Source organism: Leucoraja erinacea, chromosome 20, assembly GCF_028641065.1.
Source record: "Leucoraja erinacea ecotype New England chromosome 20, Leri_hhj_1, whole genome shotgun sequence".
NCBI lineage: Eukaryota > Metazoa > Chordata > Chondrichthyes > Rajiformes > Rajidae > Leucoraja > Leucoraja erinaceus.
In genome coordinates this window covers 7,920,418-7,934,362 of record NC_073396.1, presented here as the reverse complement: position 1 = coordinate 7,934,362, position 13,945 = coordinate 7,920,418, and the positions used below count along the sequence as shown (strand labels likewise).

Here is a 13,945-nt window from a genome sequence, read left to right as displayed (position 1 = left end):
AACTGAAGTAACGGAAACTCAGCGGGTGAGGCAGGCCTCATGCAAAACCTGTCCATGTTGCTCAACCGCTGATTTTGGGCCGCATTTTTGTCGACCTTTCGATTTTTCACAGCATTGCAGTTCTTTCTTAAAACAGCCAGAGCTCGGCCACTGCTTAGGGCGCTCGGCCGTTGCTCAGGGAGCCCGGCCACTGTTCGGGTCACTGCTGCTCGGGGCGCCCGGCTGTCAGAGGGCGGATGATTACACGGAAAAAAATCCGCTTGCGGGCCGGATGATTTCGGGTTACGGGCCACATTCGGCCCGGGGGGCATAGGTTGCCGACCCCTGATGTAGAGAGATAAAGAGCAATGAATAAAATATATGCAAAAAGTAACTATGATAAAGGAAACAGGCCATTGTTAGCTGCTTTTTGGGTGACCCTGCCGACCAGTGATCACCCTGTACACTAGCAGTATCCAACACACTAGGGACAAATTACAATCGGACAGTCCATTTGTTTGCAAATTTAATAAAGCGTGAATTGATAAAAAAATTGTAGGGACTGGGACAGATCTTTCTGATAAATGCTGGAAGGTTAAAACACCTGTGTAAACATACACAAAGACTCAAATTTCTCGTTGTTTTTTATCAGGGTATCACAGATTAAACCATTACCGACCAAATGTCGAAAAGCGAGAAAAAGAGGATTTACAAGCATTTTTCCAGGATTCGAGGACCTCGAATCCTGATAGCAGCTATCGGGAGAAGTAGGGAAAGCCAGGACTTCATTCCCTGGAGCGCAGGAGGCGAAGAGGTGTATTAAACCACGAGGGGGTATTCTGCCCTACTTTGATAAAAGGAAGCAACTGACAAAAAGGCGTTTTCTTTTAAATGAGGAAAACGTGTTTTTCTTTCAGCTCTCTGTGATGGAATTTCTTACTTCTCTGGTATAAATATATTCAAATTTTATAAATATATTCAAATTTCATATTTTAAGCCCTCCCTTCACCACCTCCAGTTTAAATTCCATTTGGAATATTTTGGAGGACCAAGAAACCAAGAAAATTGTACTCAGAGAAGATTTATTTTGACCACACCATTGTGTAGAGCATATCTCAAGTACCCTAAAATAAGTAATAACTCAATTTTGACAAAATTGTCAGTTGTTTCCTTTTGTCAAATTAGGGCAGTATTGATGGGGTGAATGCAGAGTCTTTTACCCAGGGTAGGGGAATCGAAAACTAGAGGACATGGGTTTATGGGAAAAGGTTTAATAGGAACCCGAGGTGCAACTTTATCACTCAGGAGGATGGATGAGCTGCCAGAGGAACTAGTTGCAGGAGTAGGCCATTCAGTCCTTCAAGCCTGCATCGCCATTCAATATGATCATGGCTGATCATCCAACTCAGTATCCCGTACCTGCCTTCTCTCCATACCCCCTGATCCCCTTAGCCACAAGGGCCACATCTAACTCCCTCTTAAATATAGCCAATGAACTAGCCTCAACCACCTTCTGTGGCAGAGAATTCCACAGATTCACCACTCTCTGTGTGAAAAATGTTTTTCTCATCTCGGTCCTAAAAGACTTCCCCCTTATCCTTAAACTGTGACCCCTTGTTCTGGACTTCCCCAACATCGGGAACAATCTTCGTGCATCTAGCCTGTCCAACCCCTTAAGTATTTTGTAAGTTTCTATAAGATTCCCCCTCAATCTTCTAAATTCTAGCGAGTACAAGCCGAGTCTATCCAGTCAAGTCAAGTCAAGTCAAGTTTATTTGTCACATACACATACGAGATGTGCAGTGAAATGAAAGTGGCAATGCTCGCGGACTTTTGTGCAAAAGACAAACAACAAAACAACCAAACAAATTATAAACACAATCATAACACACATATTCTTTTACATAATAAATAATGGAAGGAAAAACGTTCAGTAGAGTTAGTCCCTGGTGAGATAGGCGTTTACAGTCCGAATTGCCTCTGGGAAGAAACTCCTTCTCAACCTCTCCGTTCTCACCGCATGGCAACGGAGGCGTTTGCCTGACCGTAGCAGCTGGAACAGTCCGTTGCAGGGGTGGAAGGGGTCTCCCATGATTTTATTTGCTCTGGAGTCTTTCTTCATATGAAAATCCTGACATCCCAAGAATCAGTCTGGTGAACCTTCTCTGTACTCCCTCTATGGCAAGAATGTCTTTCCTCAGATTAGGAGACCAAAACTGTACGCAATACTGACCTGGGCCGTGTAGTCCACCCTGACCATGTCCAGCCGCCAGCAGCAGTGGGTGCTTTAGGTTAGATTATCACTGGGTTTGGGCAGTGTAGAGGGGTGTGAGTGTAGACTGACCTGGGCCGTGTAGTCCACCCTGACCTTGTCCACCCGCCAGTAACAGGCCGGGCCGTGCGCCAGCAGCCACGACTTGGTGGTGACCATGCGGCCGATGCCGAAGAGCGGCAGGCGGGCGAGCAGCGGGAAGAGGCGGCTCTCGGTGCGGATGTCGCGGTGGGCGAGGACCGGGAGCCGCTTGCCGCTGGCCACCCGCCTCATGGTGCCGTAGTCGAGCTCCAGCCGCTGGCTGTCCCGCCGCTGGCGCCGGTCCCGCTGCGCCCAGTATTCCCGCACCCGCCGGGCCAGCGCCGCGATGGCGCGCACCTTCTTCTTGCCCCCCATAGCAACCGCACCCGGACCCTAGAGCGGGGGGCACCGCCGCCGCCCACCGGCCGTCTCACCCTAACCCGTCCCCCGCTCCACCACATGTCCCGGGGAAAGGTTCCGCTTCCATCTCCCTTCCTCCCGTGTGTGCAGTCCTAGCGCCCCCTGCAGGACTCACACTCGGCCACAAACAGCGGACAGTTTTAATACGGGGAGGGGAGTGTAAGGGTTTGGGATATATAATATATATACAGTATATACACAATATATACAGTATATATCATATAAATACAATATATAAACAGCGGACAATAGGTGCATTGTTACTTGCAGCAGCACAGCAGAAGGTGCAATGCAAACAATATGATAAACAACAGAAAAAGCCCGTTGTGTATACAAGATACAAGATAGATTTAATTGTCACCTGTGCCAGATGTCACAGTGAAATGAATTCCCATACAGCCATACAATAAAAATAAACAGGACTCAACACACTATATATGTGTGGGGATCACTGGTCGGCGCAGACCCGTTGGGCCGATGGGCCTGTTTCCTTGCTGTATTTCTAAATTAAACTAAACTAAATTGATTGAACCATTGAATAGGTTAACTTTACCTACGCTGCAGACTAAACCCAATAAACGTTTGCGCAATAATGGAAAACCCCAACTGTGCTCCAAAATCAGCTTAGTCCAGAATTGAGCAATATTATCCCAATACTTGGCATCTTAACACTTGTTGACAAATGCAGCTTGCAAGTGTAGAGATGGAATTTTGTTGAATGTTAACAGATTTTCTCAGGAATAAAAATCTTCCCAACTGATCTCATAGAGGTGTATAAAATCATAAGAGGAATAGATCGGGTAGATCAAGGATTCCCAGCCTGGGGTAAATTTACCCCCAGGGGGTAAATATGTTGATTCTGGAATTGTACATATTTCTTCTCATTGACTGACTGTGTTTGGTTCTGGTATACCAGTTTCTGTACATCATTAGTTGTTCATAAATAAGTGAAATAATATTGTTATGTGCTATTAAAGTTGCCTGGGGTAAACGGGACGATTAAATTGTTGGGAACCCATGGGGTAAATGCACAGAGTCTCTTGCCCAGAGTAGGGACCTGAGGACACTGATTTAAGATGAAGGGCGAAAGCTTTTATGGGAATCTGAGGGGTAACTATTTCACACAAACGGTGGTGGGTGTACAAGGTGAGCTGCCAGAGGAGGTAGTTGAGGCAGGGACTATCGCAATGTTTAAGAAACATTTAGACAGGTACATGGGTAGGACAGGCTTAGAGAGATATGGGCAAAATGCAAGCAGGTGGGACTAACGCTGTATGATTCAATAATTCTATATTGATGTACAGCAGCCAATAACAATTGTGAATTGTTATATGTGTGTATTGGCGTATTTCTGCCTACATATAAAACACTGGTGTGAATACATTAAAAATAGCAAGAATTGAAAAAGCTACTTATCTTAACTACTAAACCAGGTTCGCTTCTTAATAAACAGACACCACACAAACGGTTTGGTAGACCAGTTCAAAACTTTACTTAACATCGGCCGATGGAAGGGAGCGAGGATTCCAGCTAAGTGACCAATGTAGACACTCAACTGTCCCCAGTCCTCTTCCCTGAACAACAGAATTACATTGCCTTAAATAGGGTTTTTTCCCCTTAACACCTTCCACAGACATTAATCATGTCAGAGGTACAGGAAAAGGTTTCCACAGATTGCATCACATCAAAGGCCTTTTGTTTACATGGCACAAGATATACTAAAAACATTGACCATCTGCTTTATCATTTTATTTCCACTCCCCTGGTTTTCTTTTGTCACTTGGTCCCTCTTAAACATAGGACATCTGGTTTATTGCCTCTTGCTTCAAAGATGTGACCACCTATGTCTTTCTTCCTCTATCACCTCCTCCCCCATAAACATTGGTCATTTGGTCTCCACTTTCCTGGTGTTCCCTTGTCACTTGGTCCCTCCTAAACATAGGCCATCTGTTTACAAAGATGTGACTGGCTATTCCGCTCTTCCTTTATTGCCTCCTAAACATAAACATTGGTCATTTGATCTCTACTTCAAAGATATCTCTAGCTCCTTCACTTGGGAGACAATGTTATCTCACACACCCCCGCAACCTGAGGAAAGCCTAATTTGACACTAAATATAAGCTGTAAGCTAGCCCAGAAACCAATTTAATATCTTCTTATATTTCTAACTAAAACTCGGCTTCATCATTCCATCCTTTTATCAAAATTTTGATAACAACTACAGTCCTTCCTGAGTACATACGAAAGACCATAAGCATCTCATCAGACAATTTAATAGTACACTAGTAACACAATCAATTCATAGTAGACAATCGTTCCACAAGTCCCTCCAAACATTTTAAATGGCCACCAACCTCCCCCGGACGTGACACTATAATATACTACCATAGGACAGGAAAAGGTTCATAAAAATTGCTCAGCCTTTATTCGGCTTCATTTGGATTTCCCTGTGTGCTGGTGTAACTGGTTCATGCTTCTCTTGTGTGGCACGGCATTTGCAACATAACAATGCCCTGTCACAAATATACTGTTTCCTTAAAATACACCAGTGCCTTGGTTGTGGCAAAAACAGGTAGATTTAACTGGCCTTTGCAGACCTCTTACTGTCTGTAGTCAGGGTATCTTTGCTGCACTTGTCATGTTTGACTTAAATCTTGTTTAAAAGGAGGCGTGTACCATCCTTTAAATGTGGGTTAGTCCGCAAGTTTGCCATTCTGACGAAAGTTCAGTCCATGTGGGCTGGGCCACCCCAGAATAAAGGAACATCAATAGCCCATCGTCCTTGTTTCCACAAACTGTTCACAGTCAATCAAATGTATCCAGCGACGATGATCTTTCATCTTTACAGCAGTTCATGTTCTTAGCAACACTTGGTTGTTCTTTTCAATACAGTTTCAATTTCTTCTTGTCCCAGCACCCCCATCGTATAGCTTTTATGGCTCCCAGCAAAGCTCCTCCAACCTGGGAATGTAGATCTGGCAAGACATGGGTTAATTGCCGACCATACATAATTAGTTAATTGCCCAGGGCCTGTAAGTGGCTTCCCCCCCACTCTCCAGGGGCAATAAAAAGTTGTAAATCTTGTTCACCAGCTTAGTTTCACCAGCACTTTTGTCCTCCTTTGATCCTTCAGTATCTCCAGTTCCTTCTTAACACTTCCCTGTGAATTTATTCTTTAATCCGATTATACCCGAAGAGGCTCTCCCCACCTAAATATTCAATTCTCCAAATATGTTCTCTTCCCCAATCTACTTTATCTTCTCACCTTTTGTCCCTCATTGTGAGTTCCCTCAAACCTCCTTTTTGTAAGTCATAAGACAATTTTTCATCTACCTTCATTTCTCTCACACAGCACATGCTACAGCAACATCTTTTTGTTTGCTTAAAAACAGTAATCTTGCTTCATTTGCATTTTAAAAGACAACCTCTGTTATCATATCAAAACAATCTTTTCCAAAAGAACTCATTCAGAATCAGTAATCAATAATACATTTACTTTTCTCTGTAATTTTGACATTTCCAATCTCATTTAACACTTTAATCGGGATGAGTCTTTTTTTTTTTAACTTGGTTCAAAAGATTTATAATCATCCAACACACTTTATCCATCGAGTATAGCTCCGCCCCCCATTCATGCCTGTTTCTTAACTTTAAAGGACAAACTTCTTAAAGCGACACACAACTTTGCACATTGCTTCGAATTTCACACATTCCACATACAAAAAACATTGTTTTACAAGCAGTACATATACAAAAACATTGTTTTACCAGCAGTATATAATATTTCATCTTCATAGACATCTCTTTGTAATTTACTTTCCCTTTTTCTGACAAGACTTCTGTTTACCAAAATCCTGGTTACCTAACCCTAATTGGACATTGATCCAGATCATGATTAGTCAGACTCCCCTTGACTTTTCAGTCTCCCTATCCTATCCTCATTTCTCCATTGAATTTTCCTTCATCCCCAATTTTTATAACATAGTTGCTTGTCAGAAAAAGGATTTACCTCCTGGGTAATTTTGTTTTGCAATCCCCATTGACTCTTTCCACCATCCCAGATACCTGTGGGTGGTGTACACAGTGAATTGCTGTCAGATATTAAAATGTGCACATTTTTCCTTATTAATAGTGGTTGGTAGAGCTTCACTCCACCTACTAAATAAATCTAAAATTACTACGCAATATTTATAACACTGGGCCCTTGGCATTTCAATAAAACCAATCTGTATGTATTCAAACAATCGTGATGGCATTGGCGTCACCCCTGTGGGTATCCTAATTGGTTTGCCTGGATTATTTCATTAGCAAATTTTACATTCAGAGGCCTGCTTCAGTGCCTCATCAAATTTTCGGGTGTCACCACATTTCCTTTGTTATCCTATCATTCCCTCCTTACCAGCATGGGTAAGACGGGTAAAAATGTATCGTATACACCAACTTGTCCAAGCGGGGTGTGCTGAATCAATGGCACAGCCCTCTTGTTTCCATAGTTATTATTATATACAAGAGGCGTCCCTCTGTAATGTACATACCTCCCTCATGTTTGGCAGGACCGTTCTATTTGCTAGCATCTGTTTACCAGATGTCACCACGCATTTGGATGTACAGGCTGCCTGTTTGGATACACTATCAGCAACCCATTGCCTTTTGCTATAGGGTCCCCAGCACCAGTGTGTGCAGTACATTTAATAATGATCAGCTGTTCTGGTAGCATCAATGCCTTAACAAATTACACACAGAAAGGCATTCCCGTGCTCCCAATCCTGGAGAGCTTTGTAAGGTCAGAACTTCAAGTTATAGGGATGTTACTGACGGAACTGTCCCAGGTAAAGATGCCATTGCTACTGGTAGACATCTCTCAAGATTATCTAACTCCTCATCTTCATTACCAAATAGGGTTGTCGTGCCAGACATGAAGTCTCCTCCAGAGGATTTACCAGTACTGGGTTTATTTTTTACGAACCATCACCTGTTTCTCACCTCCTGTCTGTCTTTTAATTCTATTCTCTTGTTCCTCTGCCCACTGGCATTCTAGTTGCAATAATTTCCATCCTTTCCTAGTGCTATCCTTGTTTCTTAACTCTATCTAGCAAAGTTACAAAATTGTGAGATTTAAAAAAAATCAAACTGCAATTTATCCCATCAGATAAAGCATAACAATAAGTTTAATTTGACACCTAATTCACTTTCATTTCTCAAGTAATAAAAATATTATGGCCATTTTCATACTCGGAAATTAGCATCTTGTTCCCTATTGATTTTCTATGGACATAACAAAAAAGCTGTGATCATGGACCGTCAAAAACCCATAACCTTCTTAAAAATTAAGAGAACTGAATGAAATTTTCAGTTATCATAGATTGAACCATTCTGACACAAATATAAAATAATCTTACTTGGATGACCTGAAATTAAAAGCATATAATTAGTTAGTTACCCAATTGTAGCTAATTTCAAACTTCAATTACTAGATCTAAACATCTATCCATTTCTTAATAAATGATTAACATTTTTAAATAGCCTAAGTGTCCAAATAATATTCACAAATAATTCACAATAAAACATGATTTTTAAATCTCATTTACATCAATTAATAGGCCAAATGGAAGGAATTTAGTGTTCAATTGCTGTAAATTAAAGTCTATTTTAAATCGGCTTTCTAGTGGGTTCTTGTGAAGAAAAATACTGCGGCGATATAAAAAGCCCAAAATGAGCTACTCGCAATAGAAAAATTTACAGGATTCTTAAGAAGCCCCTTTTAATGTAAAAATAAAGTACATACCGGTACTTGTTTGCTTTATAAAACCCTGGGACTGCGAGAGGTCGCGGATCTAGAGAATGACCTCCAAACTACTACAACCACCATACAAGGCCATAAAAACCAATAACACCCTTTGCGACGGGGTCCCCCAGCGATTCTCCGTTAATGATTCACTAGGCTGAACATTTTCGACTGCAACAGCCCAGTAAAAATCGCGTTTTAAACCTGCCCCCTCTAAACAGCGCCAAAATCACGCACACGGCCTCTTCTTACATGCAGTATCCATCCAACTTCGAACTCTACTCTCCTCATGCTTCTCCTCCGTTCCTGATTTCCATGTTTTAATTCCTTTCTTTCCCATATCAACACCTCTGCTTTTTTAAGTGTCGCAACATTCCATGTGCCCCCTACTGGCCAGGCATCATCCCCTAACCGTGTGGTCAACTTGTAACTTAACATTCTAAATTTCTTATTATACATAGGATTCAAATAACACATATATAGGACCGGTATCCAGAGCATTCCCCATAGATAGATAGAAAGAGAGAGAGAGAGAGAGAAAACAGACTTCTTAATTCCGAATCGTTCCAAATATATCAACCAGGCTGACCCACTAAATGAGACCCCAGTTTCTCAACTTGGCTGACTTTTTAATTCCTTAATATACGACCCAAGTGTCTCAACGAAGCCGACTTGCTAACCAAGACCCCCGTTTCTTTTCAACTTGGCAGACTTCTTAATACTGTAATATACAACGTCACTTATTTCTCAACCCAACAACTCTACGGATGTCTCAATAAGCCAGACACACACCTCAACCCCCGTATCTCAACCCGACAAATCACGGATATCTCAACAAGGCTGATGAGCCCTTAGTAGAGAGAGAAAAAGAAAACAAAGAGAGATAGACAGAGAGAGGAACCACTCACGTCCTTCTTAACAATATACATAAGACCTTTCTTAAAAATACATGCACAATTCCGTCTTAAAAATACATACACAATTCCGTCTTAAAAATACATACACAATTCCGTCTTAAAAATACATACACAATCCCTTCTTTAAAAAAAAACCCATATAAAGCCCAACTGGTCTTACCTTTGTCTGTTTCGAAGAACCTCGGCAGGGAACCAAGTCAACCTCTGATGAAGGATCACAGACGTTCCCGGGAGTTTCTAGGGAGTCGGTCTTACAAGGGGGCCGATAGAGCTCAGTTATCTCCCTTCCAATCCCGGCAACCTCCGCAACCTCTTGCACAGTCAGCCGTTGATGTGGTCCCAGCGAGGCCTGCATAACTACGCCAATGAAAAAGCTACTTATCTTAACTACTAAACCAGGTTCGCTTCTTAATAAACAGACACCACACAAACGGTTTGGTAGACCAGTTCAAAACTTTACTTAACATCGGCCGATGGAAGGGAGCGAGGATTCCAGCTAAGTGACCAATGTAGACACTCAACTGTCCCCAGTCCTCTTCCCTGAACAACAGAATTACATTGCCTTAAATAGGGTTTTTTCCCCTTAACACCTTCCACAGACATTAATCATGTCAGAGGTACAGGAAAAGGTTTCCACAGATTGCATCACATCAAAGGCCTTTTGTTTACATGGTACAAGATATACTAAAAACATTGACCATCTGCTTTATCATTTTATTTCCACTCCCCTGGTTTTCTTTTGTCACTTGGTCCCTCTTAAACATAGGACATCTGGTTTATTGCCTCTTGCTTCAAAGATGTGACCACCTATGTCTTTCTTCCTCTATCACCTCCTCCCCCATAAACATTGGGCATTTGATCTCCACTTTCCTGGTGTTCCCTTGTCACTTGGTCCCTCCTAAACATAGGCCATCTGTTTACAAAGATGTGACTGCCTATTCCTCTCTTCCTTTATTGCCTCCTAAACATAAACATTGGTCATTTGATCTCTACTTCAAAGGTTTCTCTCCTAGCTCCTTCACTTGGGAGACAATGTTATCTCACACACCCCCCAACCTGAGGAAAGCCTAATTTGACACTAAATATAAGCTGTAAGCTAGCCCAGAAACCAATTTAATATCTTCTTATATTTCTAACTAAAACTCGGCTTCATCAGAATGACCTGCCATTAAATTCAGCAGGTTGTGGAGAGAAACTATAAGATGCTTATCATCCACCACAACCTTGCCGTGATCTCTCTGATCTCTTCCTAGATTAAACTGAGGTGCCCTTGGCCCTTAAATCCAGCATTCTGGTCTGAACAAAAGGGGAACCCGGAGGAGGATGGGAGGTGGAGGGGGGGCATTGAGAAAAAAAGGGTGAGGGACTCAGCGAGCGGCTGCCTACTGCAAGAAGAAGATACAAATTTTCAATAAATTCTTAACTTTTTCGGCGCCGGAAATGTGCCGACACTTGTGTACAGCCCAGGTGAGGGCTGCTGTATGGTTTTTACCCGGTTGTATGCAGGACAAAGCATTTCACTGCACCTGGGTACATGTGACAATAAAGTGTCATTGAATAGAGCAGCGGTAGAGTTGTTACCTTACAGTGAATGCAGCTCCGGAGACCCGGGTTCTATCCCGACTACGGGTGCTGTCTGTACGGAGTTTGTACGTTCTCCCCGTGACCTGCGTGGGTTTTCTCCAAGATCTTTGGTTTCCTCCCACACTCCAAAGACGTACAGGTTTGTAGGTTAATTGGCTTGGTGGATGTAAAAATTGTCCAACGTTGGTGTAGGTTGGTGCCAATGAGCGGGGATCGCTGGTCGGTATAGACCCGTTGGGCCGATGGGCCTGTTTCCTTGCTGTATTTCTAAATTAAACTAAACTAAATTGATTGAGCCATTGAATAGGTTAACTTTGCCTACGCTGCAGACTAAACCCAATAAATGTTTGCGCAATAATGGAAAACCCCAACTGTGCTCCAAAATTAGCTTAGTCCAGAATTAAGCAATATTATCCCAATACTTGGCATCTTAACACTTGTTGGCAAATGCAGCTTGCAAGTGTAGAGATGGAATTTTGTTGAATGTTAACAGATTTTCTCAGGAATAAATATCTTCCCAACTGTTCTCATAGAGGTGTATAAAATCATGAGAGGAATAGATCGGGCAGATCAAGGATTCCCAACCTGGGGTAAATTTACCCCCGGGGGTAAATATGTTGATTCTGGAATTGTACATATTTCTTCTCATTGACTGACTGTGTTTGGACATCATTAGTTGTTCATAAATAAGTGAAATAACATTGTTATGTGCTATTAAAGTTGCCAGGGGTAAACGGGACGATTAAATGGTTGGGAACCCATGGGGTAAATGCACAGAGTCTCTTGCCCAGAGTAGAGACCGGAGGACACTGATTTAAGATGAAGGGCGAAAGATTTTATTAGAATCTGAGGGGTAACTATTTCACACAAACGGTGGTGGGTGTACGAGGTGAGCTGCCAGAGGAAGTAGTTGAGGCAGGGACTATCGCAATGTTTAAGAAACATTTAGACAGGTACATGGATAGGACAGGCTTAGAGGGATATGGGCCAAATGCAGGCAGGTGGGACTAACGCTGTATGATTCAATAATTCTATATTGATGTACAGCAGCCATTAACATTTGTGAATTGTTATATGTGTGTATTAGCATCTTTCTGCTTGAAATGGTAGGAAACTGCACCTGAATTTGGTGTCCTTGCACCCTGCTTGGAATGGAATTTCAAGGAATAGCCGTGAGCCAACTGCCAGCCCACCATCCGAGAGTGAGCTGCCAGCACATCAGGCTTGAGTGACTGAGCTTTCACCCCAAGAATCCATTTGGTCTACACTGTTCATAGTAGCACTCTGGAAACCAGTCCCTTCAGACCACAACACCCATAGTAGCACTCCATAAAGCCCCCCCCCCCCACTGGCCGCCAATATTGGAATTGGTGGAGAGGTGGAATACTGCGTTGGGTGACCATCCCTCCCGTGTGATGCTGGGACCCAACGGGTCCCACTTAATCTAGTTATCACTATAATTATCAGATACACCAGTCTTAATAACCATTAATGCAGGAAAGTGTTAAGTCAGGTAGCACAGCAGTAGAGTTGCTGCCTCACGCACTAGAGACATGACCTTACCTTGGTGTCTGTGTGGAGTTTGCACGTTCTCCCTGTGATCGCGGGGGTTTTCTCCAGGTGCTCCGGTTTCCTGCCACATCCCAAAGACATGCAGTTTGAAGGTTTATTGGCCTTTGTAAATTGTGTTTAGTGTGTACGATTAAACTAGTGTATGGGGATCACTGGTCGGCGTGGACTTGGTGGGCTGAAGGGCCTGTTTTCATGCTGTATCTTTAAACTAGAAATCCTCAGACTGTACACTAGCATTATCCCACATCAAAGTCAAATCCCACACCGGATGGTAAGTCCACTCCACGCCCGCAGCTGGAAGCTCCGCAGACCACAGCCCCACCAGGCCAGCGATCGGAGCACTTCTCTCTGGCGACCCCCGGCAAGGGTTCGCCCATTCCTCAATGGAAAAGTTCACGCTGCGCCTGCTGCTGAAGCTCCGGGTCCGACTCCAGGAAAGGCCGCTCCAATCCATGCTGTTAGGCCGCGAGGGAGACGAAATCCCCCCCCCCCCCCCCCACTGGCCACCAATATTGGAATTGGTGGAGAGGTGGAATATTGCGTTGGGGGGGGGACCAGTCCTCCTGTGTGATGCTGGGACCTAAGGGTTCCCACTTAGTCTAGTGTTCTTTTAATTGTATAATAATAATAATAATAAATTTTATTTATGGGCGCCTTTCAAGAGCCTCAAGGACACCTTACAAAAATTTAGCAAGTAGAGGAAAAACATGTAAGCGGAATGAAATAAATAGTAGAGACATGACTAGTACACAAATTAAAGACAGAATTCAATTCAAAACACAATATGAGGCATATAGAAACATAGAAACATAGAAATTAGGTGCAGGAGTAGGCCATTCGGCCCTTCGAGCCTGCACCGCCATTCAATATGATCATGGCTGATCATCCAACTCAGTATCCCATACCTGCCTTCTCTCCATACCCCCTGATCCCTTTAGCCACAAGGGCCACATCTAACTCCCTCTTAAATATAGCCAATGAACTGGCCTCAACTACCTTCTGCGGCAGAGAGTTCCAGAGATTCACCACTCTCTGTGTGAGGCAATTCAAGCACAGATGAAAAGGGAGGGGGACGTGGGGCTAAGGATAGGCAGAGGTGAAGAGATGGGTCTTGAGGCGGGACTGGAAGATGGTGAGGGACACGGAATTGCGGATCAGCTGGGGGAGGGAGTTCCAGAGCCTGGGAGCTGCCCTGGAGAAGGCTCTGTCCCCAAAACTGCGGAGGTTGGACTTGTGGATGGAGACGAGATCGGATGATGTGGATCTGAGGGACCGTGAGGGTTGGTAGGGGGAGAGGAGGTCAGTGAGATATGGGGGGGCCAGATGGTAGAGGGCTTTGTAGGTGAGGATCAGGATTTTGTAGGTGATCCGGTGGGATATGGGAAGCCAGTGAAG

At 43.4% G+C, this 13,945-nt stretch overlaps 2 protein-coding genes and 1 long non-coding RNA gene across 10 annotated transcripts in view; 1 reads left to right on the top strand and 2 right to left on the bottom strand.

Moving 5' to 3' along the window:
* Positions 1 to 2,718, bottom strand: part of LOC129706721 (28S ribosomal protein S34, mitochondrial-like) — a 16,770-nt gene extending 14,052 nt beyond the window's left edge. Inside the window, exons 1-2 of one of the 7 annotated variants that reach the window (XM_055651142.1) lie at positions 2,324 to 2,706; positions 647 to 2,212 (exon numbers count right to left, since the gene is read on the bottom strand). In XM_055651142.1, the coding sequence (XP_055507117.1) occupies positions 2,177 to 2,212; positions 2,324 to 2,647 (360 nt within the window). In that variant the 5' untranslated portion in view covers positions 2,648 to 2,706 and the 3' untranslated portion in view covers positions 647 to 2,176. Of the gene's footprint in view, positions 1 to 646 lie in introns of those variants that run through there. The other 6 variants (XR_008725094.1, XM_055651137.1, XM_055651138.1 and 3 more) reach the window with 6 other exon arrangements.
* The window catches only part of LOC129706723 (phospholipase A2-like), a 36,355-nt gene that overhangs the window by 8,617 nt on the left and 13,793 nt on the right, over positions 1 to 13,945 (top strand). The window lies entirely within an intron of this gene.
* LOC129706726 (uncharacterized) lies at positions 4,161 to 13,029 on the bottom strand. Its single transcript, XR_008725095.1, has 2 exons — positions 12,542 to 13,029; positions 4,161 to 5,667 (listed from the first exon to the last, which is right to left on the bottom strand). It is a non-coding gene; the product is annotated as an uncharacterized LOC129706726 (long non-coding RNA).